General features: G+C 36.1%; 2 protein-coding genes across 2 annotated transcripts in view; one reads left to right on the top strand and one right to left on the bottom strand.

The window, feature by feature from the left end:
• The window catches only part of LOC126967212 (putative carbonic anhydrase 3), a 60,861-nt gene extending 50,717 nt beyond the window's left edge, over positions 1 to 10,144 (top strand). The window contains exons 4-7 of the mRNA XM_050811705.1: positions 2,160 to 2,298; positions 4,595 to 4,700; positions 8,270 to 8,497; positions 9,873 to 10,144. Of these exons, the coding sequence (XP_050667662.1) occupies positions 2,160 to 2,298; positions 4,595 to 4,700; positions 8,270 to 8,497; positions 9,873 to 10,121 (722 nt within the window). The 3' untranslated portion in view covers positions 10,122 to 10,144. The remainder of the gene's footprint in view (positions 1 to 2,159; positions 2,299 to 4,594; positions 4,701 to 8,269; positions 8,498 to 9,872) is intronic.
• A 2,705-nt stretch (positions 10,145 to 12,849) lies between these two features.
• LOC126967260 (coiled-coil domain-containing protein 12) lies at positions 12,850 to 16,128 on the bottom strand. Its single transcript, XM_050811750.1, has 3 exons — positions 15,731 to 16,128; positions 14,523 to 14,643; positions 12,850 to 13,168 (listed from the first exon to the last, which is right to left on the bottom strand). The coding sequence occupies exons 1-3, from the start codon at positions 15,865 to 15,867 to the stop codon at positions 12,953 to 12,955; spliced, it is 474 nt and encodes a 157-aa protein (XP_050667707.1). The 5' UTR covers positions 15,868 to 16,128; the 3' UTR covers positions 12,850 to 12,952.
• Between the last annotated feature and the right edge of the window lie 10,320 nt (positions 16,129 to 26,448).

Here is a 26,448-nt window from a genome sequence, read left to right as displayed (position 1 = left end):
TTCAGTGGGGTCCACATATTACCCATCTAGCAGATAGACTCAGCTCTGCGGCATATGCAGTTAGAAAGATTAGAGAGTACACGAATGTTGCGACCGCTAGATTAGTGTACTTTAGTTATTTTCACACCATCATGACGTACGGTATATTACTATGGGGTCATGCTGCTGACATTGATATAGTGTTTGCTCTGCAAAAGAGAGCTGTTCGTGCTATATATCAGCTTGGTTATAGACAGTCTCTCAAAGAAAAATTTAAAGAAATAAATATTATGACTGTTTATTGTCAGTACATTTATGAAAATTTAATATATGTTCACAAAAATCGTCACCTTTTTGCTCTTAATAGTGATTTTCATTATTATAACACTAGAAATAAGGGATTGCTTGTAACTAATTCTAGTAGGCTTCATAAGATACATAATAGCTTTAAGGGTAAATGTATACACTTCTACAATAAAGTCCCAGCCACTGTTCAGGCATTGTCTATAAATAAATTTAAATGTTTTATAAAAAAATGGCTCTGTCGTAAATCCTATTACTCCACTGCTGAATATCTAAATGATCGGACAGCCTGGGACTAGATTGTGATTATTTTATAGCAACTGTACAATATTGTATACTTTTATTGAAAAGAGCGCAAAAAAAAAGAATGCTGGAGAGTTTCTTGCACCGCTTCTTCTCTCTCAGAGCGCAATTTGTTTCCGAAGCGGTAGTAGTATCTAGTAGTATAAGAAATGACATCAAAAAGAATTCTAAAGGAATCAATTTTGAGAAAATAAATGCCTTTTTATGCCTTTTTATGACGAGCACAATTGTAGTGTCGCTCAATTTATGGGTTTCTCAAGAATTCTGAGCGGCACTTCATTGTTTGCAGGGCGTATTAATTACCATCGGCTGAACGTCCTGCTCATCTCGTCCTTTATTCTCTTAAAAAAAGGAGTAAGCTAGCCTTATGAAAGGGATAAATGTATTAACCCTTATGTAACTAACATTTTCCATCGAACAGAAGTTAAGTCGGACAAGTAGCCTTAATTAAATCACCACACAAAGTTTAGTAAGAGCAGGGGGTAAGATGATGCCTTAAATTAGAAAGCACAAAGAATCCTAATTTTTTGTCTCATGATTAGCTTATCAACTTAACTCACTGTGCTGTGACGACAACAAATTTTTATAATCTTTTCTTTATTTGAATCGTATCTGGCCTGTTACTAACAGCATATTAAATAAAAATTATCTTATTCATAATGACAATGATTAATCAAACATACAAGTGCTTGGGTGCGTGACCTGATTAGACTATTGTTTTTAGAGACAGGAAATTCCACCTTACCTTAATAGTATGCAAAGCTGATTGGTAAACCCAATGGTTCCTTGTACCTAACGCCGATCATTATCTGATAGTTGGCCTTGCCATGGCACAGGGAATATTATTAGGAATATCATGAAACTACTAAAACATTGTATATTCATCATCATCATCAGCCGGAAGACATTCGCTGCTGGACAAAGGCCTCCCCCAAAGATCGCCATGACGATCTGTCCTGCGCTGCCCTCATCCAACGTATTCCTGCGATGTTGACCAGATCGTCGGTTCACTTTACTGCCCCAACGACCATCTGTCCGTCGAGCTATGTGCCCTGCCCACTGCCACTTCAGTTTTGCAACCATCTGGGCTATGTCAGTTATGTTATTAATACTTTTTATTAGATATTAATTGTTTTAATTATAAATGTAACGGATAAATCAGTATGAGTTCTAATTTAGACACTCAACCAAAAAGCAAAAGACTAAAAAAAGACGAAGAAAAGGCTGTAGGTTGAGTATTTTTGAAGGCAATTTAATTTGGTAGGCATTGAATGTTTCATTCAAATGAAAGACATTTTTATAAGTTTAAGTAAAAGCAGATATATTGAAGTCGAAAAGTTAGTTTTCAGTTTAATGATTGATTTATTACAATGACCTTATATGGAGCCTTATTCTTCCAGGGCTAGACTCCGACAACATTCTCCCTTATAACGAATCTGTTTCAGTACCTACAAATTTTGTCATACTTACATTATATCATTGGGTAACAGGGCGTATTATTTTTATATTTGAGTTTATAGCCTTCGAACTCCGTTGTGGTCCGATATTTAGTAAAGTCTTCTGCCTGATTTCAGTATTAATAGAAGTGGAGAATGAGCCTCACCCGCGTGTAAGCGGCGGTCCGCTAGATGGCGCCTACGTGTTTAGTCAAATGCACTTCCACTGGGGCGACAACGACACCTTCGGCTCCGAAGATAAAATAAATCACAGGAGGTCTGGCTAGTTCTAATTTGCTTAATAATAAGGTAAAATTTTGGTAGACGTTTATTGAGAGATTCTTTATTAAATTAATGAGCTAATACGACTTAACATCATTTATCTCAAAGTATTTGAGTTTTCAACTATCCGGAGTGTACGCCGTAAGTGTATTTTTCGAATTATTATTATTTTTTTATGGAAAGGAGGCCAACGAGCGTACGGTTCACCTAGTGTTAAGTAAGTTAATTAATGATCACCGCCAACCACATTCTCTAGCAACATCAGAGCGTTGCTGGCCTTTAAGGGAAGTGTACGCGCTTTTTTTAAGGTACCCATGTCGTATCATCCCGGAAACACCACACAACGAAGTTCATTCCACATCTTTGAAGAACGTGGAAGAAACCTCCTTGAAAACCGCACTGTGGAGGACCGCCACACATGTGGCGATGATATCCTAACTTGTGGTGTGTCTTGTGTAGGTGCAATTCGGCGGCAGGAATTAGGTGAAAGGTTATAAAGTTGTTTAGCTAGGTGCTGCTATAACGTAACTACACAACACTCACTCATTATGGAGAGAGTCAGCCTGAAGCTGGTGCGCGATGTTATTATCTACTTATGACGTTACGTTGAAACGTACCTAATAGTGTTGTTCTTCAGTTTAGTGATGAGACCAACTTATTCATATTCTCAATTACCTTAATTGTATTCCTTTATAGTTAGTTTTATATGACTAAAGTTCAAAAACCGAAATAAATACAGACTAATTTCAGATTCAGATTGTCGCGCGATAATGTGCGAATTTCATTCCACAATAGCCTATATCGTATTCACCGTTACGTGACTGAGCAGAAATTGCCGCGCCTACCTATTCATAATAAACGGTAGATCTGATAAATTTACGCTCCATTAAAAAGGCTAAGCTAAAAAATGTGCCTTACATTTAAATAATAATCTTACCTAAGTACCCGAGTCGAAATATTCGTGGTTGCACGGCCCTGCATAATTTTAAATATTTGGTAATTTAAAATGATGCACACTATTGCAAGAAAGCATCGATGGCGGTGACCAAAGAGGACGTAAATACTACGTAATAAGACCTAACTACCTAAGTAAAAATAGAAATTTAGTTTAGTATGACACGTCCAGTGAAATTTGAAATAAGTTTGATATTGTAATTACAATAAGGCGACGAAGTATAATCCGGCTAAGTTTGAAAGCCAACAGTTGCTTAAAACGTAGTGGATTTCAGCCATGTCCGTTTTTTACAAGATTATAGCCGGCAACTGTCAATCAATCAATGACTGCACGTTTCATACAATCGAGTAAAATGCTTTTTTCTAAGTTTCGTTAGGCTGGCGGTGATGCCACAGGTCATCTTAAGTTAAGTGGTCACTCATTGCAATATCAGTGGAATCACGGGTGCGTTACCTTTAAGGTACGCACTTTGGTAGGTACCTATCCACGTCTTATCCTCCTGGAAAGACTGCGCAACACAGGTCAATCCACAATGACAACCAATGTCATCAGGTGACCATTAGCTCCAAAGAGGATTTAATTACTACCTAATATAAGAGGCGGGACTGCCTACATAAAAATTGAAATTTAGTGAAGTATTTAGTCTGGTCAATTTACACCAAAAAATGAAAGTGAAGTTACACCTGTCTTATTTCTTTATATATTTCTGAGATATAACTTTTTGAATCGTTATAACGATTATTATCAATACTTTAAAAGTATTGATACATTTTCTATAGATAATTTTATGATCTACAATTTTTGTCCGAGGTACTTTTATGATAAAACTTACCGTTTTGCTGAAAATCGCGAAAAAGTCATTTTTTTGACCTTTGACCTTGAATAAAAAAAAATCCATACACGGGAATGATGGGGAACTTTTAAACATAGTTTAATGGGAACGTTTATAATTATGTTTTGAACAATTTCACTGATTTTCAGCTTGTTAGGACTTTATGTAACTTCAAATGTCTAAATTGACCGGACTAATTAAGCATGTAGTATTTGACATAAGTTTGAAATAGTAGTATTTAATTACAGTATGGTGATTGGCGAAAAAGTATAATCCGGCTAAGTGGATATCGGCTATCTCCGTTTTTTACGAAATTATAGCCGTCATTTGTCAATCTATCAATGACTGCACGTTTCATACAATCGAATGAATCGCTTTTTTCTGAGTTTCGCTAGGCTGTCCTTCTAAGCGAGACTCAAACCAGCGATTTGTTGAATTTCGGTCACACAGCTCATCAGTAACAAATAATATATAACAGTAATTAGCTATTGTTTACTATTTCAGTTTTCCGATGGAGCTTCATATGGTTTTCTACAAGGAAGAATACAAGACTGTGAAAGAGGCTGTTACTCACACAGACGGGCTGACAGTATTGGCGTTCTTTTATGAGGTTAGTATAGATCTTGAGCGTTTAGCGAAACTAATACTAAATGCCGCCGATTGTACACTGTGTGATTTATATTTTTTGTTTAAAAAGAAATAAGGAAGTATTAGGTATAGTGACTGAAATAAACATAAACATTGTTGTCTTGTAAGCGTAAAAACTCATGATTGCATCCAATTAATGTTTTTGTCGAGGTTTTACCGAATCGTTCTATTTCAAGATTGTGGGTTTAAAATTAAATCATCACAAAAATAGGACTCTTTTTTGTCGGTCCCACAAGACCATACATTCAGGTTAACATGTTGTGCCAGTATAATATATAAATAAATTGATAGTCAGTTACATAAAAATCTAGTTTTTTAGTTTTAGTGCATGATAGCGACAGTATGTAACGTCTAACAAACTAAAAACTTCAAATATTAGTATTTAGTAGCAGAACAAAAAAATCGTTACACAAATGTCTACTTTTTCAACTTGAAACGAACAACAAATGATAGAGAAAATGATAGATTGAGAAAAATTATCTATTACTAGCTGACCCAGCAAACGTTGTATTCCCATATAAATTAATAGTAAAAATTCAATAATTAATATTTCTGGGGTATAGAAAATAGATTACCACCGATTCTCAGACCTACCAAATATAGCTACATATATAAATTAATGCATATTAATTATATTGTAATAATAAACTATACATGCAAATTTATCGTACTACAATTATTTTTGTATTAAATTTCCATTTTGCAACCATATTGTGGATGGAACAGAATGATATAAAAATCGCGGTAGAAAAATTGGTATTGACCTTAGAAAGGTGAAAATTTTAAGTTGTAGGTATATATTTTTCAATGCTGAATCATAATAAAATAAAAATAAAATATTTAGGGGTAGGTCACCCTTATCATTTAAGGGTATGAAGAATATATGTCGGCCGATTCTTATCGGTTCAGCCGTTGCAGAGGAGTTTGGTAACAAACACCGCGACACCTGAATTTTATATATAAGATAATAATGATAGATATAAATTTATTATAAATAAAATAAATACTAACATTATAATACTGACCTATAGAAATGGAAGTGATCGTAGGTGGGTACAAGGGTTCCTTCTTCTTAGAAGTACGAAACACAAAAACACTGTCATCGGGTCATGACCGAGTAGATATGCCGATTAAAATACGATGCCACCTCAAGGTTTGGGATCTCAATAGAGAGATATATCAATATTATCACTGAGAACAGACTTCTTAATAGCAGATAATTCTCCTTTGACAGCGTTGTACTGTTAATAATTATGGTTATCTATGAAAAGCCATTATTCTATGTGAAGCCTTCATAAAATTATCAAAGGTCGCGAACACTTTGTCTATGCTAACTCTATAGAATACATGGATCATTTCATTTTTATAACTCACTAGTTGACCCGACAGTTGTTGTTATGTATATCTATACTAATATTATAAAGAGAAAAGATTTGATTGTTTGTTTGTTTGCATTGAAAAGGCTCCGCAACTACTGAACCGATTTGAATAATTCTTTAAGTGTTGGGAAGCTATATTATCCCCGAGTGTTATAGGCTATATTATATTTTCAAAAAAAAAAATAGGGATCGAACGACGTCGCAGAGTATCATCTAGTAATAAATAAAATAATGTTTTTTTATGAATTTGTCAATAATATATCATAACATCAAGAATTATTTCGTAAAATATGCTCCCTGTTGTTGTAATGAAATTGATTTACAGCAGAACTGTCAAACCGTGCGTCAATAAATTCTCTCATAGAAAATATGTCCATACAAAACAAATATCGGACGACGGGGGACACATCAAAGGAAAACAAAATTGTTGTTTTTATTTAATTCCGAACACTTTCATATTTATTCACCTTTTAAACCTTCCCTGGACTTCCACAAATAATTCAAGACCAAAATTAGCCAAATCGGTCCAGCCGTTCTCGAGTTTTAGCGAGACTAACGAACAGCAATTCATTTTTATATATATATAGATATTAAATCGTAAAATTTAATTTACTTTAGAGTACATTAACACGTTAAAAGGGGCTTTAAATATGCCATTGTCACTCAACCGTGGCTATACTTAAGTACTCTTGATGCGTGATTCTAGGGTGGCAAATCCGAATGAAAATTAAAAAAAAGATCTTAATTTCGAAATGCTAGTTAAGATTATTGTTATCCTCCGTAAAGAGAACTGCAACCGCCGCAACATCCTCCATCACGACAATGAGAGTTCTCACATCGCGCACAGAACAAAAGAGTTTTTAGAGCGAGAAAACATAGAATTATTAGACCATCCGCGGTACAGCCCCGACCTAAGCCCTAGTGATTTCTATACTTTCCCTAAAATAAAGAATAAATTGCGTGGTCAGAGATTTTTATCACCTGAAGAAGCTGTGGACGCCTACAAAACGGCCATTTTGGAGACCCCAACTTCCGAATGGAATGCTTGCTTCAACGATTGGTTCCATCGTATGGAAAAATGTATCAAATTTCGCGGAGAATACTTCGAAAAGCAATAAATACATTTTTAAATAGTAATGTTGTGTCACTTCCTTGATTCCCGAAATTTTCAGTGCCGCCTTCGTAACTATGTATGTAGTTACAAACCTACCATGGCTGACACCGACTCTAAAAATAACAGTAATCGTTACTAGAATTAGATTAACTAATTAGACTGTATAAAAATACGCAATTATTTTTATACTTTTTAGTGCATATTATATCTATTGATTTGGAATACCTAGTGTTTTTGAAGTCGGTTGTATTCTTGTTAACATTTTTTTTATTTTAAGAGAATCTGAAGTACACTAACTAATAATTTGTCTAAATATGTGTATATGTATTAAATTTTGCAATGCAGTAATAAACGTCAGCGCATTGTAATTTTATTACAGACAGCTAGAAATTCTGCCACAGATCGCACCCTTACTGTAAGTCGTTAAGGAGTTCCATTGATCATCATATTCGACTACGACAATTACTTGACCATAACGACGTTATGGCAGGTGACTCAAATATCCGGTTAGCATAAAAAAGATTCGGCCGAGTATCGTTAATTTGCTCCAAAGAATTGAAGAGTTCCGTTACTTTTTCATGGAACCCATAATCAGAGCATAACCAAACTCTCACCAAGCTACCTTTGAACAATATCCTTTCCAATAAAAATAAGAATCATCGATATCGGTTGACACGATATTGAGTGATTCATAAATTTGTCGCGCACATACTTACAGCAAATTTGAGACTTTAATGGTTTTCTCATGGACGCCACTCTCAGATCTGCACCAAATTGCAATGGAACCACACGGGCTTTCAAATAAAAAAATAATTTCCAAAATCGGCTCAGTCGAAAGTTCCAAGGTAACAAACATAAAAAAGAAGATACCGACGAATTGAGAACCTCCTCCTTTTTTGAAATCTGTTAAAAATCTAAAAATGATGGATCGAATATATCTATACCTATATATATTTATTTATACACACATAATTTGCTGTTATATAGATAAGTAACGGATAACGTCTAAAATGAATCACTTTTATGTATAATTGCCAGTTGGACCGACATCAACACCCAGCATACGACGACATAACGTCAGCTCTTGGCAACGTCACGGAGCCACATTCGAGCGTGATCATGAGTAATCCGTTCTCCATCCTCAACATCCTGCCCTATGACCTGAGGAGATACTTCACGTACAGGGGCTCTCTCACCACCCCTCCGTGTTCCGAAGTAGTCATCTGGTTGGACTTTGAACAACCAATTCGATTGACACATGAACAGGTCAGAATTTTAATACTTTAATCAAAATAAGTATAACGTGCGAATGGGTATGTATAGAATGTAATAGTATAACCTTAGATTAAGGATTGGTCTCCGCTGCGCTGCGACTAGATACCGCAGGCGTAGTCGCAAAGTGCGGCATGTTCTGTTAAACTTTGCTAATAAATGCCACTAAAATACCAGGTTGCGTAGCAAAACTTTGTTAAAATAATACTACAATAAATAAGAAAGACACTGGGATCACATATCATCAGTATTTTGTATTTTATTAATTTCAATATAAAATAACACGAAGCGTACCTATTTTACAAAATTTGAAAGATGCCATTGAGTGTCAAGATGCCACGCATACAAGCATCTAATAGTTGCCGTAATAAAAAATCTATTGTTCGTATCTAGTTGGAGCGCAGCGGGGACCAATCCTTAATCTAAGAGTACAACTGATTTTCAAGTTTCATACCAAACTAAAATCAAGTATTCTGGTCACGAGGATCTGATCTTGATCTCGATACAAAGGATAATTCATTAATATTTTTCCTGTAGCTTTTAATGTTATTATCCTTTTTTTTTATGAAAATAAGGGACGAGACGAGCAGGACGTTCAGCTGATGGTAATTGATACGCCCTACCCATTACAATGCAGTGCCACTCAGGATTCTTGAAAAACCCAAAAATTCTGAGCGGCACTACAATAGCACTCCTATAGCACCTTGTGACATAAGATGTTAAATCTCATTTGCCCAGTAATTTCACTAGCTTCGGCGCCCTTCAGACCGAAACACAGTAATGTTTACACATTACTGCTACACGGCAGAAATAGGCGCCGTTGTGACCATAATCTAGCCGGTTTCCTGTGCAAAGGAGCCTCCCACTGGTTTAATGGTAATGGTAAATAAAATAAACGATTGTAATAAAGACAAGCACTTCATCATTTAGGTACTTGACACAGTAAAGCTTTCACTGAATGGTTTTTTTATTAAGGGACGAGACAAGCAGGACGTTCAAATGATGGTATTTGATACGCCCTGCAGATTACAATGCAGTGCCAATCAGGATTCTTGAAAAACACAAAAATTAATAAGATGTTAAGTCTCATTTGCCCAGTAATTTCAATAGCTACGGCGTCCTTCAGACCGAAACTCTATATTGCTGACACATTAATGCTTCACGGCAGAAATAGGCGCCGTTGTGGTACCCATAATCTAAAGCAGGCATCCTGTGCAAAGGATCCTCCCATTGTTGTGTGCAATACTGATCTCGGGATAGCTAGTCATGTGTAGTCCTGTCTCTAGAGTGGTCAATTTTGTGCGGGTTCTTCTCAGTGAATTCCGTTTAAAATTAATATAATGTAAATCTGAAATAAAAAACATTACAGATAGAAGTGTTCAGAGAACTTAGATCGGCCAATGGTAAGATTCGTCACAACTTCCGCCCGATCCAGCCGATAGGGGACCGGACGGTCTTCTACAACATTGACAGCAATTACTTCACGTACAACGAAATTGATGACCCCGGTCATGAACCCGAATGGCCTTCGAAGAGAACTAGAAAAAATAGCTGTGGATCAAATAGAAATAATATTTACATTAGTTTTAGCATCATGTTACTATTAGTTTACTTATAAATTTTAGCATTAATTGAATATTAGTATGTGTTTATGTATACCTATATTACCAAACCAATTAATAAAATAGTTATTATTTTCTTGTTGAATGTATCACTACATATTAGAATAAGTGAAACTTTTATATGGAAACAAATCCAATCTAAGCATCGCTAAGCTTAATAAGGCTGTCATAAAATAACTAAATAAAGAATAATATATCCTCAAAACGTAACAAGTTCAAATATGTTATGTGAAACTGAATACAGGATAATAAGATAACAAAATGTATAATGCAACTTAACAAACAAAAGCAATCGTAACAATTAATTATTTTTAGTGATAACCCTTACTTCTGGGATTAATTACACAAAATTAAATTAAAACAAGATTAAATATTGTTTTTAAATTTAATGTGTGTAAAAGCAATCGTTTCAAATAATAAATGTAATTTCTGATGTAATGTTTTGAATTGGCTCATTCAACGATTCAGTTTGTAAATAGATCCTTTTCTCATTGTAAATGGATGTTATAGTACTATTCGCTAAGATTGTTAAGGTAACATATTATATTTTTAAAATGTTGCTGTTTAAAATCAAATGAAAACAATAAAGTAAAGTAACAATCATTGTCAATGACGTTCTCGTAGCAGTGTTCACACAACCTGAGGCCAGGCAGCTATCGTAGGTACCTGGTAAGCTGTAAAATTATCGTATATTTATCGTACGCACCAGGATAATGATTTTAATACCATAAAAAATCATAATTATCAAACGTGACAGTAAGCGAAACAAATTAAATTAAACGTCGATATATTCAAATTTGTAGCAACCAATGCGGAATTGGATTCACCAAACCAAAGGATTGCGATTTGCGCCATGAAGCAGCAGCACTCGGCAGCAGAATGTGTACTGTCTTAGGAAATAAATAAGCCACTAGATGGCGCTGACTTTAAAGAACACCTGTAATAATTGTTGTTGACTATCAGTATAATTTTCAATAATTTATTTTATTTTATCATAATAGTAATTAACGTATAATCTGCGCATGCTATGTAGTAGTATACCATCGTACGTACATATTAAATTATCGTACGGTTACAAACGCTGACCTTTCCGCATCGGACGTGCCCGCAGGCACTGGAAATTCAAAAAACAGAGAGAGCGGCAGTGCCCCAAGGCACTCTTTTACCTCACCCAGTTTTCACTCTTATTAGGTGTACAAGATGGTTTATTTGCCTACGCAATTATGAACGAGTGAAGTCCGATACACATTTCGATCCGTTACGATTCAAGGCCACCAATATTCGACGTCATAGCTTTACGGACATAGCATTTTTGTGTTCACTTGTTCCCGGGCGGCGCAGCGAGCGGTCGTTATCAAGACTTTGCATGAAGATTATCTTTGCGGAGATTTTGTTTTTATTTTATGTTCATTACAAAAACATAAAAGGAAATAAATAAAACAAGTAATTAACATTGAAAATCAACATTTATTTTAAAATATACCTATTTTTACACTTATTGTCGAATGAAAAGTCTGTGTGAAATAAAATAGAAACACAATATGAATAATTTATACATGGTCTTATAGCTTGTTTCAATAGCTTTCAGTGACAGTCACTCAAATCACCCTAGGTATAAGCATTTTATAACTACACGTAAAATAATACGCACGGGGAAAACGCTGCGCGAGCGCCGAACGCTTGCCGATCTAAGGTGTACCTACATTAAGCGGCGGAGCGCGCTGATCCGGAAAGGTTAATAATTCGCAGACTGACAGCGGAAAGGGAAAAGTAAACACACTTTTCTCCTTAGTCGTGTGTCAGCTGTCACTGTCCGAATCTACTATGATGTTATGAACTGAATAAATGTTTTTTAATGAAAGTAAGGGACGAGAAGAGCAGGACGTTCAGTTGATGGTAATTGATACACCCTGCCCAATATAATGCAGTGCCACTCGGATTTCTCGAAAAACCCAAAAAATCTGAGTGGCACTACAATTGTGCTCGACACTTTGATACATAAGATGTTAAATCTCATTGGCCCAGTAATTTCACTAGCTACGGCGCCCTTCCGACCGAAACAGAATAATGCTTACACATTACTGCTTCACGGCAGAAAAAGGCGCCCTTATGGTACCCCTAATCTAGCCTATCATGAGCAAAGGAGTCTTGGTTTTACATTGCTGCTTCAATAAGCAAGTATATTTTAAACAACTGGAGTAAATGTGACGATGTATTATAGATAAAGCAGTCAAAATATTATTGTGTAATTTGTGGAATGTTCCATATTTTAAGCTTTGTTTTTATATGACGTGATTTTTATATATTGTATAGAATGTTGTTCATCATTGTATACATTTGTGTATATTATTTCGTATTTACTTTGATCCTAATCTTATAGAATATAAGTTCTAAAGAACTTTTTAATATAGTTGGTTTAACTATGTATATTATATAATATTGTAATCTTACCAAGTCATACTTTCCTTGTCCAAAGTACAAACATAAGGCCCATCACACATGTACACCACATAATTTTGTAGAAAGAGCTGAAGTAGTAAGTGAATATTTATTCATAGAATAGTAACTGATGAAAATCAAGTTCCCAAGAAGCTATAAATGATATTGAAAGCTAAAAGCACAGAAACTATTAAGTATTAAAAAAAATGTGTAGTTAGTTTTGTTTTAGCACTTTAGGTATATAAATTATGACTGTGATATTGTAAAGATATAAAATAAACTATATTAAAATTGGTGAAAGGGTTTTATTTAATCTGTTGCATTATCTTCATTACACATCCGCTGGTTTAACAGAAAATATAAATCATTTTGAATCACTTAATTTTGTTCAGTCATCACCACCAGCCACTCTAGTGTCAGTCATGGTAATCATAGCACTAAGGTTCTCCTCTGTGCCTTCCTTAAGCCGCTCCCAAATCAACTCGGCTATCGCTTTTTGAGTCCTCCGTTCAAGTCTTTCTAATTTCTTTGCAACATCTCTTTTGAGATCCCAGTCCGGTTTGCGAGGTGCAAGGCTGGTGATATCCAAATCTTGAAGAACCACCTGAAGTGGAAATAATACAATATACTATATAAAATGATATTTTCGAGTTAATATCAGCTGAGAATGACAGTCAGGTCTGAACCTGAAGCGGAACCAAGAATGGACTGCAACTATCACCTCTAATATCTCCATTACTAGTATTTTTGTCAATGACTAGTATTGAACATGTCCAGTGGTTATGGTATTCATATAATATCAGGTAATGCTTGATAATTATCCACAATGCTTATAAAAATTTTTGGGCTCAAATTTCAAGACTCACTACTGGGACATAGCTGATATTAATCTGGCAAGAACATCAATATAATTACACATTACAAGTCAAGTAAAGCGAGCAGAGGGTGTATGAGAAGTGGCGCTAGTGTAACGGTCTCCACACCGTTGGGGCGAGGAGGGGAGAGGGGTGAGGAGAAGAGAGGAGAGGTTTGGCAAAGGGTATAAAATGTTTTGCTCAGGATTAAATGAATTATTGAGCAGTGTTTAAGTGTTGTTAAATAAGTACGAGAGTATATATTTGAAAGTTATGACGCTAGAACATGTCATGCTTAAGGAGTGCAGGAGTGTGCTCGAAGAACGGGCACAAATACTCCAATCACTAGCATCACCTCCAGATGCCTGCAGAAACTTAAAAAGACTGCTAGACTTCTGGAATGATCTGGGCTGGTTGGGCTGGAGAAGAAGACAAAATGAAAACGCATAATGGCCCAATCAAGAGCCTAAGTGTGTAAACAGCCCAGCCAAACTTACTAAACGAATGTATTTTGCACTCCCTTATGGATAATATAAGATATCAAGGTAAAGCACTGACAAAGTAATACTAATATCTGCAGAAGAAACTCAATTATCCGGCCCTCAGTTATACGGATTCGCCGTTATCTGGACTACCAATCTTGACCAATTACACACCTAAAAGTTGAATTTATTATTGGTAATCCCCCCGATAATTAGTTTCAAATGATGTACGACCATCTCATGATGAAGCACTTCATATCCTGGAAACAGCTCTCAAGTGGATTAAAAAACAGCAGCAATGAAGAGAACAAGTGTCTTACCATTACACCAAATTACAAATATGTAATGTGATCTAAAGAAAATATGTATGTACATTTAGAAGTTCCTACTTCATACATTTGATTATCCAAACGGCAACAAATAGTCTGGTTAATCAAGTTTCTACTGTACTAATAAATATTGATATGTTTACCTACACTTTACACTGTAATTGCTGTCTCAACTTATTTCCCAAGTACCTATTTTTCTTGTTTCAGTTTTTTTCTTATCAGTAATTAATGTCAGATCTGATATGTGATTTTTAAAGATAAAGTGGAAATAATATTTAGACAGCATTTAATACCTTTTCTTTACCAGCTTCAACTAAATCTTTAATCTCTTCATCAACTTTGGCTGGTTCAGCTTCCTTTAATTTTGATTCTTGTAAGAGCTCATCCTGAGGTTTGTAGCTTCTAAACTTTGGCCTGAAATTATTTTTAAGCAAATTGTTTTTATTTATCTTTTGTTACTATTTTATTTATTCACAGATGCACTTCCGGTTATATAGACATTTATAATATCACTCCTCTTGTGATGCAAAGGATCATGAGAGTCATTTTAAGAATTCAACTCCAAATATTCTTATTCAAAATAGGTGTGATATCACTTAATGAAAGTCAAAAACTATCACCCATTCAAAAGAGTAGGTATGTCTCAGACCTGAGTAAACAAAGCTTCTTTTTTTTAAATAATTATGGATACAATGTTATGGTGTACAATTAAATGTATTATTTATTAGCTTTAAGGTGGTTCTTAAGCTGATTCCTAATCTGTGGTATCATAAAGTAATTTATGTTATAGTAACCCTTACCACCCAAACAGATTTTAACAATTCTTTTGAATCTGGTAATACATTTGTTTTGAAAATTTTCTGGGATCTTGTATTAAAAACTTATACAATGCCACAAAAGACTTATTAACTCAACTTAGCCCAGTAGGCATTATAAGTTAATGTTAGTTCCTGGTGTTAACATTATGGTTATGAGTGACAATTTCTAGCACATTCACTTATGTGCATAAGTACATACATAATATTATCAAGAATATAATGAGAGGCAACAGTCAAGATGTTTAAGAATCAAACTTATCCTCACATTCCATAAAAAAATGTGTTGACTTATTGTATTATGAGTGAAACACTCCTGAGATTAATCTAATATTGCTAAGAGAATATTAGTTGTCTAATTTGATAAAAAATTATATTAAAACATCATCAATATTAGCTCTTTCTAAATTTTAAAACTTATACTGCTTTAAGAAGCATGATGCATTGTGGCATAGTGGCATAACTACATTTTTACAATACTAACGAATTTATAAAAGTTAAAGAGTGATTTAAGTTATCAAACTTTTATTATTATAATTTATTAAATCACTAAGACAACTCTGGCTCTACCAAAATGATTAAATATAACCGTTAGAAACCATATGCTAAATATTGCAAAACATGTAGTCCACTCATTAGGACAAATAATAGACACTACAAGACAATTTTAATTATATTATGCTTACTTTGGTAATAGTACTCCTTCATTCTTGACTTCAGTGCTATTAGGATTTTTTCTCTTTAAATTTTTTAACCTCTCTTTTCGCTTCAGTGCTTCTTCCTCCAAATTACCAAAACCTTCCATTGTATCGAGTATAACCATAGTAAATATGTAGTTAATTTTAAATCACTTCTATATTCTTCAACACTTATACACACAAGGCTTATACTATGGTAAGAACTGATAATTATTTTCCATTTTGCCCTTTTTTAATTGGTTTACAAAAACTATTTAAATTGCAATACACTCTTGAATATGGCATAATTTTAATCATTTACAAAATGTTTTAACTTTTATAAATTGAAATGATAATTATAGGTTATAGGACTTATTATTACGTATAAAAACTACAGAGTACAGACTACAGAGTACAGCCAAGCAAAACTCTAAGAAAAAAGCGATTCCCTTGATTGTATGAAACGTGCAGTCATTGATAGATTGACATTTGACAGATAATGGCTATAATCTTATAAAAAACGAAGATAGCCGAAATCCACTACGTTTTTCGCTTTCAAACTTAGCCGGATTATAATACGTCGCGCCATTCTTTACTTTCCATTTTTTTCTTAGTGTTTCAAGCTTATGTCCGTGTTCGGTTCGTGGGACAGAAGCCTTAAAGTGACGTTTTCAGAAGACTGTAGTGCCATCTGTTAGTTCTACTCTATTCTATTCTTCCTCCATAGCTCTGTGGAAGGTATACGACAAGTCTGCCAATGTCAAGTTAAGGTAGACCACCAAGCTTAGAGTATTCTTTTACTAGTTTTAATGGTAGTGATCGGTGCTTAAGATTGAAACAAGTTTTATTTTCTTATACCTGAAACAAATATACATGCTGTTAGGACTATATAGGACATACACTTATTTGATATAAGTACTTAGTGCTATTTACAACTTCATCTTATTTATTGTAATATATTTACACAAAATATATACAAAAAGAGTGAAAACTAGGTAGAGGAGACATTTAAAGCAAGTTGGGCGGGAATTTCAGGAGATATAAAATTGTACAAAGAAGGTTGCGTTAAAGGGCAATTGAAGAATAAATGATCCACGTTTCCCTCATCTAGACCACATTCACACAAGGAATTGTCCCTTATTCTTAGTTTAGCCAAAAATACTGGGGTACAAGCATGAAACGTAAACGACAAATAGTTGAAATCACTGACTTGTTGGGAATTTTAAATTTGTAGAACCAAGGTTTCTGAGGATAACGGGTTTTAGATCTCCATAAAATTTGCCTTTAGAGTTTTTGGAATGCATCTTGGGTTTCAGGATGCGCAAGTCATGGGAGAAAATTTTTGAATATTGGAGGGAACCTGTTGCATTAGGTATCTTCGCACAGGCATCTGCATTTTCGTTACCAAGAATGCCTGAATGACCTGGAATCCATGCTAAAACAATGTTAATATTGAAGTCATAGCATTCTTTCAAAGATTCCCTTATTTTAAATATAATTGGAAAATTACTTTTAGACCTAAATGGATTTGACAGTATTGATTGAACGCAACTTTTGGAGTCTGAAAGAATAATAGAATTGTTCATGCCATGAGACTTAACAAATAAAATTGCTTCAAGAATGACAATTGATTCCCCAGTGAAAACAGAAGTGATAGATGGGCAGCTGTAACTGAGTATAATTCATGTTGAAGGAATCCATGCTGCAGCACCAACAGGGCTCATGTCTGTTTTTGAAGCATCAGTGTAGATTTTATGCCAATTTTGAAAATCAGAGTACATTATCTGAGAAAAAGTTTTATTGGCTTCTATGGAAAACTTATCTATACCTACAAATGATCTAAGTTTCAAATTACAGACCGAAAATGAAGGCTTTGACAGCTGTCACTCGCTTTGAAACCTTTCAACTTTTCTATAATTGTGTCACTGCCCACTGGTCATAAAATGGCGGCTAGTTATAGCCTTTGCGCATGTATGTAGCTCTCGTGTTCCATTTTGCATATTTGCACTACTAAATCTATCCTTTATGTTCTATGTTGTGACAAAATTAAATAACTAAGTCTACACGCAATTTCAACATGATAAAAAATTGCAATACCTAAATAAAAAAGTAGTGTTCACAACATTAAAAATGAATTTTATAATTTGGAGCTTATAATAGTTATTTTCGGGGCCAATCTCCAGATGGCGCTAGTTTTCAAAAAGACAGCTCTTAATGCGTCGAGAGGGCTCTCTTTTCCCTATATATTATTATACTGTCAGAATGGCAAAATTATAACCAACTTTATACTGATGGATCTAAAAGTAATACTGCTGTCTCTGTGGCTGTTTATGACATACAACTGCGGAGTGGGTTTGGTCATAGGTTAAATACCTTGGCTAGTATTTACACAGCAGAGTGTGCTGCCATATATGCTGCTCTAGAATATATTGGAGAACAGTCATGTAATTGGATCGTTAGTGTTTTAAAAGCATTTAAGAGCATGAGTGTTTTAAAAGCTTTACAATATCCTAAATGTAGTGTTACAACTAATTTCATCATTTACAATATTAGAGATAAATATCAATGCTTATCCCTAACAAAAGATATTGTTTTATTCTGGACTCCTTCACACATAGGCGTGGAAGGAAATGAACAAGCTGATTATCTTGCTAAATCTATTGTGAATAGTAATCAGATACACACTGCTTTGAACATTCCCATACCACACACAGATGCACTGTCTCATTTTAAAGGTACATTCTTGCAAGACTTTCAGAATTATTGGCAACAAGTTGTTCAAACAAAGGGCAAATGGTTAGGCGACATTAAAAACGAAATCTCTCCTCCCTGGTTTGTTAAAAAGAAAAAATACTTACACAGAAAATTTTACACCACAATTTGTCGGTTACGTCTGGGACATTCTCGTAGTGGTGCTCATTTATTTAGGATCGGTGTTTTAGATTCTCCAACTTGTCAATTCTGTAATTTATACATCCAAACTCTTGATCACATTTTCTTTGACTGTCCCCAATATAATCTTCAAAGATTTACATTGATAGACTGCCTCTTGGATATTTATAAGAATGCTGAAGATATCCCGCGCTCACTTCAGCAGTTATTGAAAACTGCTTCGTGCCGCTTTACAAATTTATAGTTTCAACAGTAGGCGAAATTTGAAAATACGGCTTGGCTTTTGACACAATCCCTTACACAGACTTAAAACATATTCGTCCATAAATTATTGTTGGACTTGTGTTTATAATGTAAATTTTAATGTATAAATGTAAATATTATATTTGTAGTTAAATTATATATATATATACCTTAAATTAGTTTCATATTATCTTATAATTATATTCAACTAATATTCATCATTATTACTTATAATTCATGTATAATATATTTCTTATAACGTATATGAGAATTATATTTTAGTATTATATCATAAAAGTTTATTATTAAAAATAAGGGGCTAAGCTTGATCTTCATTGGAACAAGAATATTATCAATAAAAGACTTGGCTTCGGCCTTTCATGCGAACCCATATGTATATGAAGAAAATGAAACATGAAGAACACGAAATACTACTTTTATGGGAAATTGTACTATTTATGTTTGAAGATGAAGATTATATAAATACTTAGCTTGACTTTGAACAAGCTGTGTAACGTGAAGAATAGAAAAATAAAAATGAAGACTTGGCTGTATGGGCTTTTGACCCCTTTGCCTGCCCAGATGGACGAACAGAACCAAAAAAAAACTCTTTGGTTCGGTTCAACGCGTGGTTGAGAGAGGTTGTTGAATTTAGGTTATCTTTTGGTTAACGCTGATCGTGAAGTTTGTGAATCTGAATTTAATTGTTAGTGTTGTTTTGGTGGTGGCATAATTATCTTAGGTGAGTATATGGTATTTTTGTAATTATAAGTAGAAGTGAGTATGGAGGAGCCGCCTGATGATAGGGGGGGATACAAGAGTTTTGAAAAGAACGGCAGAGATGGAGATACCTAAACTCGGTGGCAAGAAGATTAGGACACCGGCGGAATCAATTCAATCAATTTATTCCAAACCTGGTTTTGACTCTGATTGTAAGATTAAATACTCTGATGGAGACAAAGGCCCATTTTCTGTCTATGTCTCTAAAACAGAACCAGACCCCGCGTCGGGATACGCATTTAAATTCTTAAATTTGCACAATTCCTCCATAAAAATAATATAACCGGAATAAAAGAGCGAGGTATTAAGAAACTTGGCAAAATAAACTTTTCACTTCTGTCATCATGCGACTCCGCTTGGAATTTGTCTGTTCCCCAGTATTTTTAGCCAAGATCCGGGTAACCATTATATATGTGAATGTTTCTTTGAGGAAGGCACTCTTGAACATATTTTTTTCTATTGCCCTAAACTGCCAATTCCTTTATATGACCTACCGAAGGATATACCTCGCCCCATCAACATCCCTTTTCTTCTTACTTTATGCCATTCCCCTTTCATAAAGATTCTTTACAAATTTATTTCCCGCAATAATATTAAATTGTAATTTCTATCCTCTATACTTTCTACGCTTCTATTAGGCACATATTCTCACTTACATTCACACATTTCTCCCTTAAATTTAGATTAGATACTAACAAGGTTTATTATATTATATTATGGGTGTTTATTACTAACCGTACTAACTCTTGTTGCCTATTCTTCAGTTCACAAAAAAAACCTCAGCTATATCAACCGATCATTTCCTTTTAATCAGCTCTTTATATACTTCAATCAGCTAAATTAAAATAAAAAATCTCTCCACCTTGACGTTGGCCGAATCGTCGACATTATGTCGACGGAGCCATTTAATATAAAAAAAAGCTTATGTCAAATCAATTCAATCACTCCTCCACTTCTATGTAAAAGTGGAGGAGTGATTGTGGATTGGTTGAGCAGTCCCGACTCTTATTTAAGTAGTATTTACATTCTCTTTGAAAAACTATACTTACCAAAATACCTTGAAAATACGGGTTTCAATTCTTCAAATGATAATAACTGATCCCCAATGACTATAAAGAGATGCGTCTTCAGAATTTTGATGTTAGCTTCCCCATCTCTTCTCCTTTCTCAAAATGTTACCGAATTCGTCGTTTGAATAGACAGTAGTCACCGGACCTCGACAAGATAAAAATCTATTTAAAGCCGACAGAAAACTATCGGTAACTACTAGCTCCGTGACAAGTTCTATTTGCATTGCGTGCGTAGTAAGAGATGAGACAAAATTAGACCTTAGCCAAAGGGTCAGCAAAATCTATACCGGTGAGTGTAAATGACTTGAGGGCTTCGGTCAGCGGCAAGCGCGATGAAATGACATTTCGGGATAATAATTCCTCCTCCTTAGTCGTTCACTCTTGACAGAGTGGTTGTGGTTGCATGATGAGACTGTAGGTACACACAAGACGTATCTGTGGTGGATGAGGCAGCCCTCGCAATGCGCCTCCACGATCTTCAGCGTTACGGGAACATTTGACTACGGTGGCAGCCTTTATCAGGTCTGTCCAACGCGTAGGTGACCGACCTCGTGATCGCTTGCCTTCCACTCGTCCTTGGACGACGAGTCGTTCCATGGAGTTTTAGTTTCGTGTAACGTGCCCAAAGTACTTGAGGATTCGTATTTGTACAGTCGACGATAGTCTCTCCTTCACCTTGAGTTCTTCCGATATCGAAACATTAGTCCGAAACGCAGTCCAAGGAATTCGCAGCAGTCGTTGCCAGCTCCACATTTCTAGTGCGTCGATTTTGCATCGGTCTTTCAGGCGCACCGTCCACGTTTTTACACCATATAAGAAGATTGGGAAGACTAAGCTTCTCATCAGGCGGACTTTCGTGGCTTTAGTGACGTTGCGGTTACACCAGACGTTATTCATCTTGTCAACGGCAGATCGTGTGATACCACATCTTCTACGGATCTCGTCTTCACACCCACCAGTGTTCGTGATCGTGGAGCTGAGGTATTCGTAGCTTTGGACAACCTCACAGTTGCCAATCAGGGAGATATCAGGTTGATTTTGTTCCATTCGGTCCACCATCATCATTTTGGTCTTGTCTCTGTTGATTACGAGTCCAAAAGAGAGGCTAGTTGTCTCTAGGCGTGCCAACAGCTGTTCCATGTCTTATTTTGTTTGAGCGAGAAGAGCTGTATCATCAGCGTATCTTAAGTTTGATGTTTTCCTTCCTCCCACTGAACAGTCGCAGTTCCGTCCTGGTAGAGTTGATGTATGAGACGAACTAAATGATTGGGAACTCCCATCTCGCTTAGAACGTCCCAAAGAAGCACGATGATGATGTACTGCTGTCGGTTAAGAAATCCTCGCAGTATGCTTTCCACACACCCACGATATCCATGATTTCCGTTACCCATTTGAGTCCTCGACAGCCCAGGTTTTCGGTTTGAATTGAGGAGTGATGCAACGAATCTTCTTAAATAAATGTTTCGTTTCGTGACGCTCTGCGTTTTTTTCCAACTCTAAGCAGATGTTTTTGAGATGGTTGTTACGATCTCCGCGAGAAGAAGATTGAATTTGAGCACCCATTGAATTAAGATCCTGGACTAATGCAACCTTGGCTTTCATCTCACGCCGGCGTTCTACGAGGCACCAGGTGTCATCTGACATCCAGTTCTGACGTTTGCCTGTAGTTTGCATAGGCTGCGACGAGCGTACAGTATCTTTTATTTGCTCTTTTGCAGATTGCCAGAGTGAGTCAGGGTCGTCAGTTAGCGGTTTTGACCTCCATGTGTTAATTTCGGCTGACAATTTGTTTGTAAAAGCTGTTTGGTCCACTATTTTGAGGTTCAAACTAATTTTACGAGGTATGGAGTTTCGTAACTTAAGTTTGAGATTGGACACAAGCAATTGATGGTCTGACTGACAATCGGCACCGGGCAATGTGTGTGCGTTCGTAATTGAACTTCGCCATCTAGATCTAACAAGTATATAGTCCATCTGATTCTTGTGGTTACCATCAGGAGACGTCCAGGTGTATAACCGTCTGCGGTGTTGCTGGAATACGGTGTTCATGATGGTGAGGCCGTTGTCAGCAGCGAACTGGAGTAATCTCTCCCCTCGAACATTACTTTGTCCGAGTCCTTAGCCACCCACAACATCCCGCAGACCCTCATCCATACGCGTATCCCCCACTTTAGCGTTAAAATCGCCAAGTATAACCAACCAGTAATTCTTTATATGGTATTTTTGCAATTGAAGATTCAATGTCATTGTAGAAGTTTTCTACATCATTGTCTTCCGCTGTGCTGGTGGGTGCATACACCTGTACAATGTTCAATGGGGTGGGTGATGCATCGAGCTTCATTGTTACAATTCGATTGCTAACGGGGTTGTAACCTAGCACCAATTTAGTCCAATATTTAGGAATTGCGATGGCCACTCCGGCATAGCTGGTAGTATCGTCTCCTGAATAATAAATGGTGTGTTTATCCAAGTCGCTGTGGCCACTATTTCTCCAGTGAGTCTCGCTTAAACCGGTGATAATGGAGTCGCATCGTTGAAGTTCCTTATCTAGGATGTGTAATTTACCTTCACCGAGGAGCCCACGCACATTCCAAGTGCCTATGCGGATGTTCTTGTGCAATTGGATTTTAATGAATCGCATAATTTCCCGGGTAAGCCTGGTTGTCTACATTCCCTCGGCCGGTAGCCAATTTCACACTTTGAGTCCCGGAAAACTCAAAGCGCCGGTTGCAACGCGGATCGTAAAGCGAACGTACTTTTCTATTCTTGGGCGTTATCCATCATCATCATTCAACTCTCGTGGGAATAGGTAATGTAGTAGTATCCCGTTGCTTACTACATCGCGGTACTACGGACTCAGTGTCCATAGAATGTTAGTAAACCGGTTCAGACTAAACTTCCTTACGCTTCACCACAGTACTGATGGCTACCGCTGCCCTCCATCAGGATTCAGACACAACGCCTCTGTGGCTCGCCCCTTCCGCTGCACTGGCCGTATTGACATCCCTTGTCTCCGCCAAACCCACCGTTGAGGTCTTCACCCGTGACCCCGGGAAAGGGTTATTCGATATACACCGGAGGACTGGGTCCCTGCTGAACTTAGCTTTCTAAACACTCCGGCCTACTAAAGTGCAAGATGCCCTCCCCCGCGTCATGGACAGAAGGTGCCTCTATTCCCCCAGGGGCCGGGTTAATGGACGTGTATGTATCCACGTCCAACGAGCATGGATAATCATTGCGTGAACGCAAACTAAAAGCACCAAGCCCATTACGTCTCTTAACCTAGCGATACAAGATAGAATGTGGCGTTTAATGCAGTTGTCAAAAACAATCGATGCCTTCAGATTGAACGAGTCGGTAATTGGATACCAGAACAGCCCTAGCGAGAACTGATTTGAGTATCTCATGTGAGATACTCATCGAAAAAGCAAGGTTGTGATGTCTTTCATATTAAAAGAATCACTGTGTTGACATAAAATCTAAATGGTTAGGCAGCGACATACTACCATCAGCGTCGCGAATCGTGAAATTGCCGCACACTCATGATCTTCTGGGCTGAGGATGCGCGGCATGGACACCTCCTCCAACTCCCAACTTTTATGGACAATGTTATCTGAACAATTGCGATGCTATACAACAACAAAAATTCTTTTACCTTGTAGAGAAAGAATTCAAATTCAATTATTTTTTATTCAAAATAGGATAAAATTCAAAAGCTACCACTCATTCAAAAGAATATACCTCAGACCTGAGAAGAACGAATTCATAAAAAAACATAACGACGAATTGAGAACCTCCTCCTTTTTTGAAGTCGGTTAAAATATGGTTACAATATAATGTCGTAAAATAAAATGTGTTATTAATATTAAGCTTTAGGACGGTCGCTCCATTCCCAATCTGTCGTATCATTAAGCGAATCATTTATGTTATTGCAAAATTTAGGTATCACTCAATCGTTTATTAACACTTGTTTTGAAGATTTTCTGGGATCTTTTTGTAAAAGCATTTACGTCGTCCTACAAAATAGCCGAGTAGTAGATTTTTTTTTATTAACTTGGAGAAAAAAAACAGAACAATTATCTAAAATCTATGTACATATAAGTGGCTTATAATATATTATGGTAAAACAATTGTTCCTGAGAAATTTCTCACTAAGATTAGGCATTGTGAGTTTATATTTGTTCCTGGTGTTAACATTATGGTTATGACAGTTTCTAGTTAATTCACTTATGTGCCTATGTACATCTTAATATATATAATTCTTCTGTGAGTGTGTATGTCACTGAACTCCTCCTAGACGGCTGGACCGATTTGGATGAAATTTTTTGTGTGAGTTCAAGGGGATTCGAGGATGGTTTAGATTCATAATTGAACTACCTCCTAAACGGCTGGACCGATTTTGATGATATTTTTGTGTGTTCCAGTGAATTTGAGATTGGTGTGTGTCTTCAGGTGGATTCGAGAATGGTTTAGATTCACAATTAAACTACCTCCTAAACGGCTAGACCGATTTTGGTGATTTTTTTGTTTGTTTCAGTGAATTTGAGATTGGTTTAGATTCTCAATTCCGTCCATATAATATAATTCTCTCCGTCCATATAAATAAGAACTCCTCTTAACGACTGGACAGATTTTGCAAATTTAAGACGTGTGTACAACGTCTGTTGGGTCCACTAGTACATATATAATATTATCGAGAATACATTGAGTGGCAACAGTTGAAATGTTCTATTATTTCTTTAAATTTTGCTCACCATGAAACCAAAAGAAAGACCTAGGTTATAAATAGCACGAATAGCTGTCTTCTGCAGCACAAATATAGTATTAACATCGGCAGCGTTGCCCCATAGCAATATACCATAGGACAGAATACTACGAAAATAACTAAACTAGTCGCGCTATATCCATCTCAGTTAATTGTCAAATCTTTTTTACCGCATAAGCTATAGAACTAAGTCTATTAGCCGTCCTTTAACATAGTGGCCCATTGTAATAAGGAATCCAGAGTAATGCCAACTAATATAGATTTTTGACATTTGGTACGGTTAATTTTATATGTTTGGACGTTTCGAGAGAGGCGCCTAGTGCTTTCCGATAAAAGACCTTAACGGAAAGAACCTGGAAGACCAGAAAAACCAGACATTCTTCCTTGTATTAGGTACTCATATAATGGTTTGATTACATACTGATCAACCATAGTTACCTACTCAGCTTACTGAAATCAGAGGGCAAAATATCGTTTGTAAATACGTCAGAGTAAATTTATATGTCTTAGTTCAAAATGGTAGAGTTAGTTAACGTTGGATATTAGGTGATCTTAACAAATTGACTATTGTTAAACTAACAAGAAAATCATTTATGTAAAAATTAAAATTTAGTTAATATAGTTAAGTTTTACCAGTGGGAGGCTCCTTTGCACAGGACGCCGGCTAGATTATGGGTACCAATCACAACGGCGCCTATTTCCGTAATGTGTAAGTATTACTGTCTTTCGGTCTGACGGCGGCTAGCTAGTGAAATTACTGGGCAAATGAGACTTAACATTTTATGTCTCAAGATGACGAGCGCAATTGTAGCGCCACTCAAAATTTTTGGGTTTTTCAAGAATCCCGAGCGGCACTGCCTTGTAATGGGCAGGGCGTATCAATTACCATCAGCAGAACGTGCTCGCCTCATCCCTTTGTTTTGTTATAAAAAAAAGCCTTTTGAGCTATGTTAAGAGTACTTAGTTAGTCTTTTGGT

Source organism: Leptidea sinapis, chromosome 12 (assembly GCF_905404315.1).
Source record: "Leptidea sinapis chromosome 12, ilLepSina1.1, whole genome shotgun sequence".
Lineage (NCBI taxonomy): Eukaryota > Metazoa > Arthropoda > Insecta > Lepidoptera > Pieridae > Leptidea > Leptidea sinapis.
This window is presented reverse-complemented; position numbering and strand designations above follow the sequence as displayed.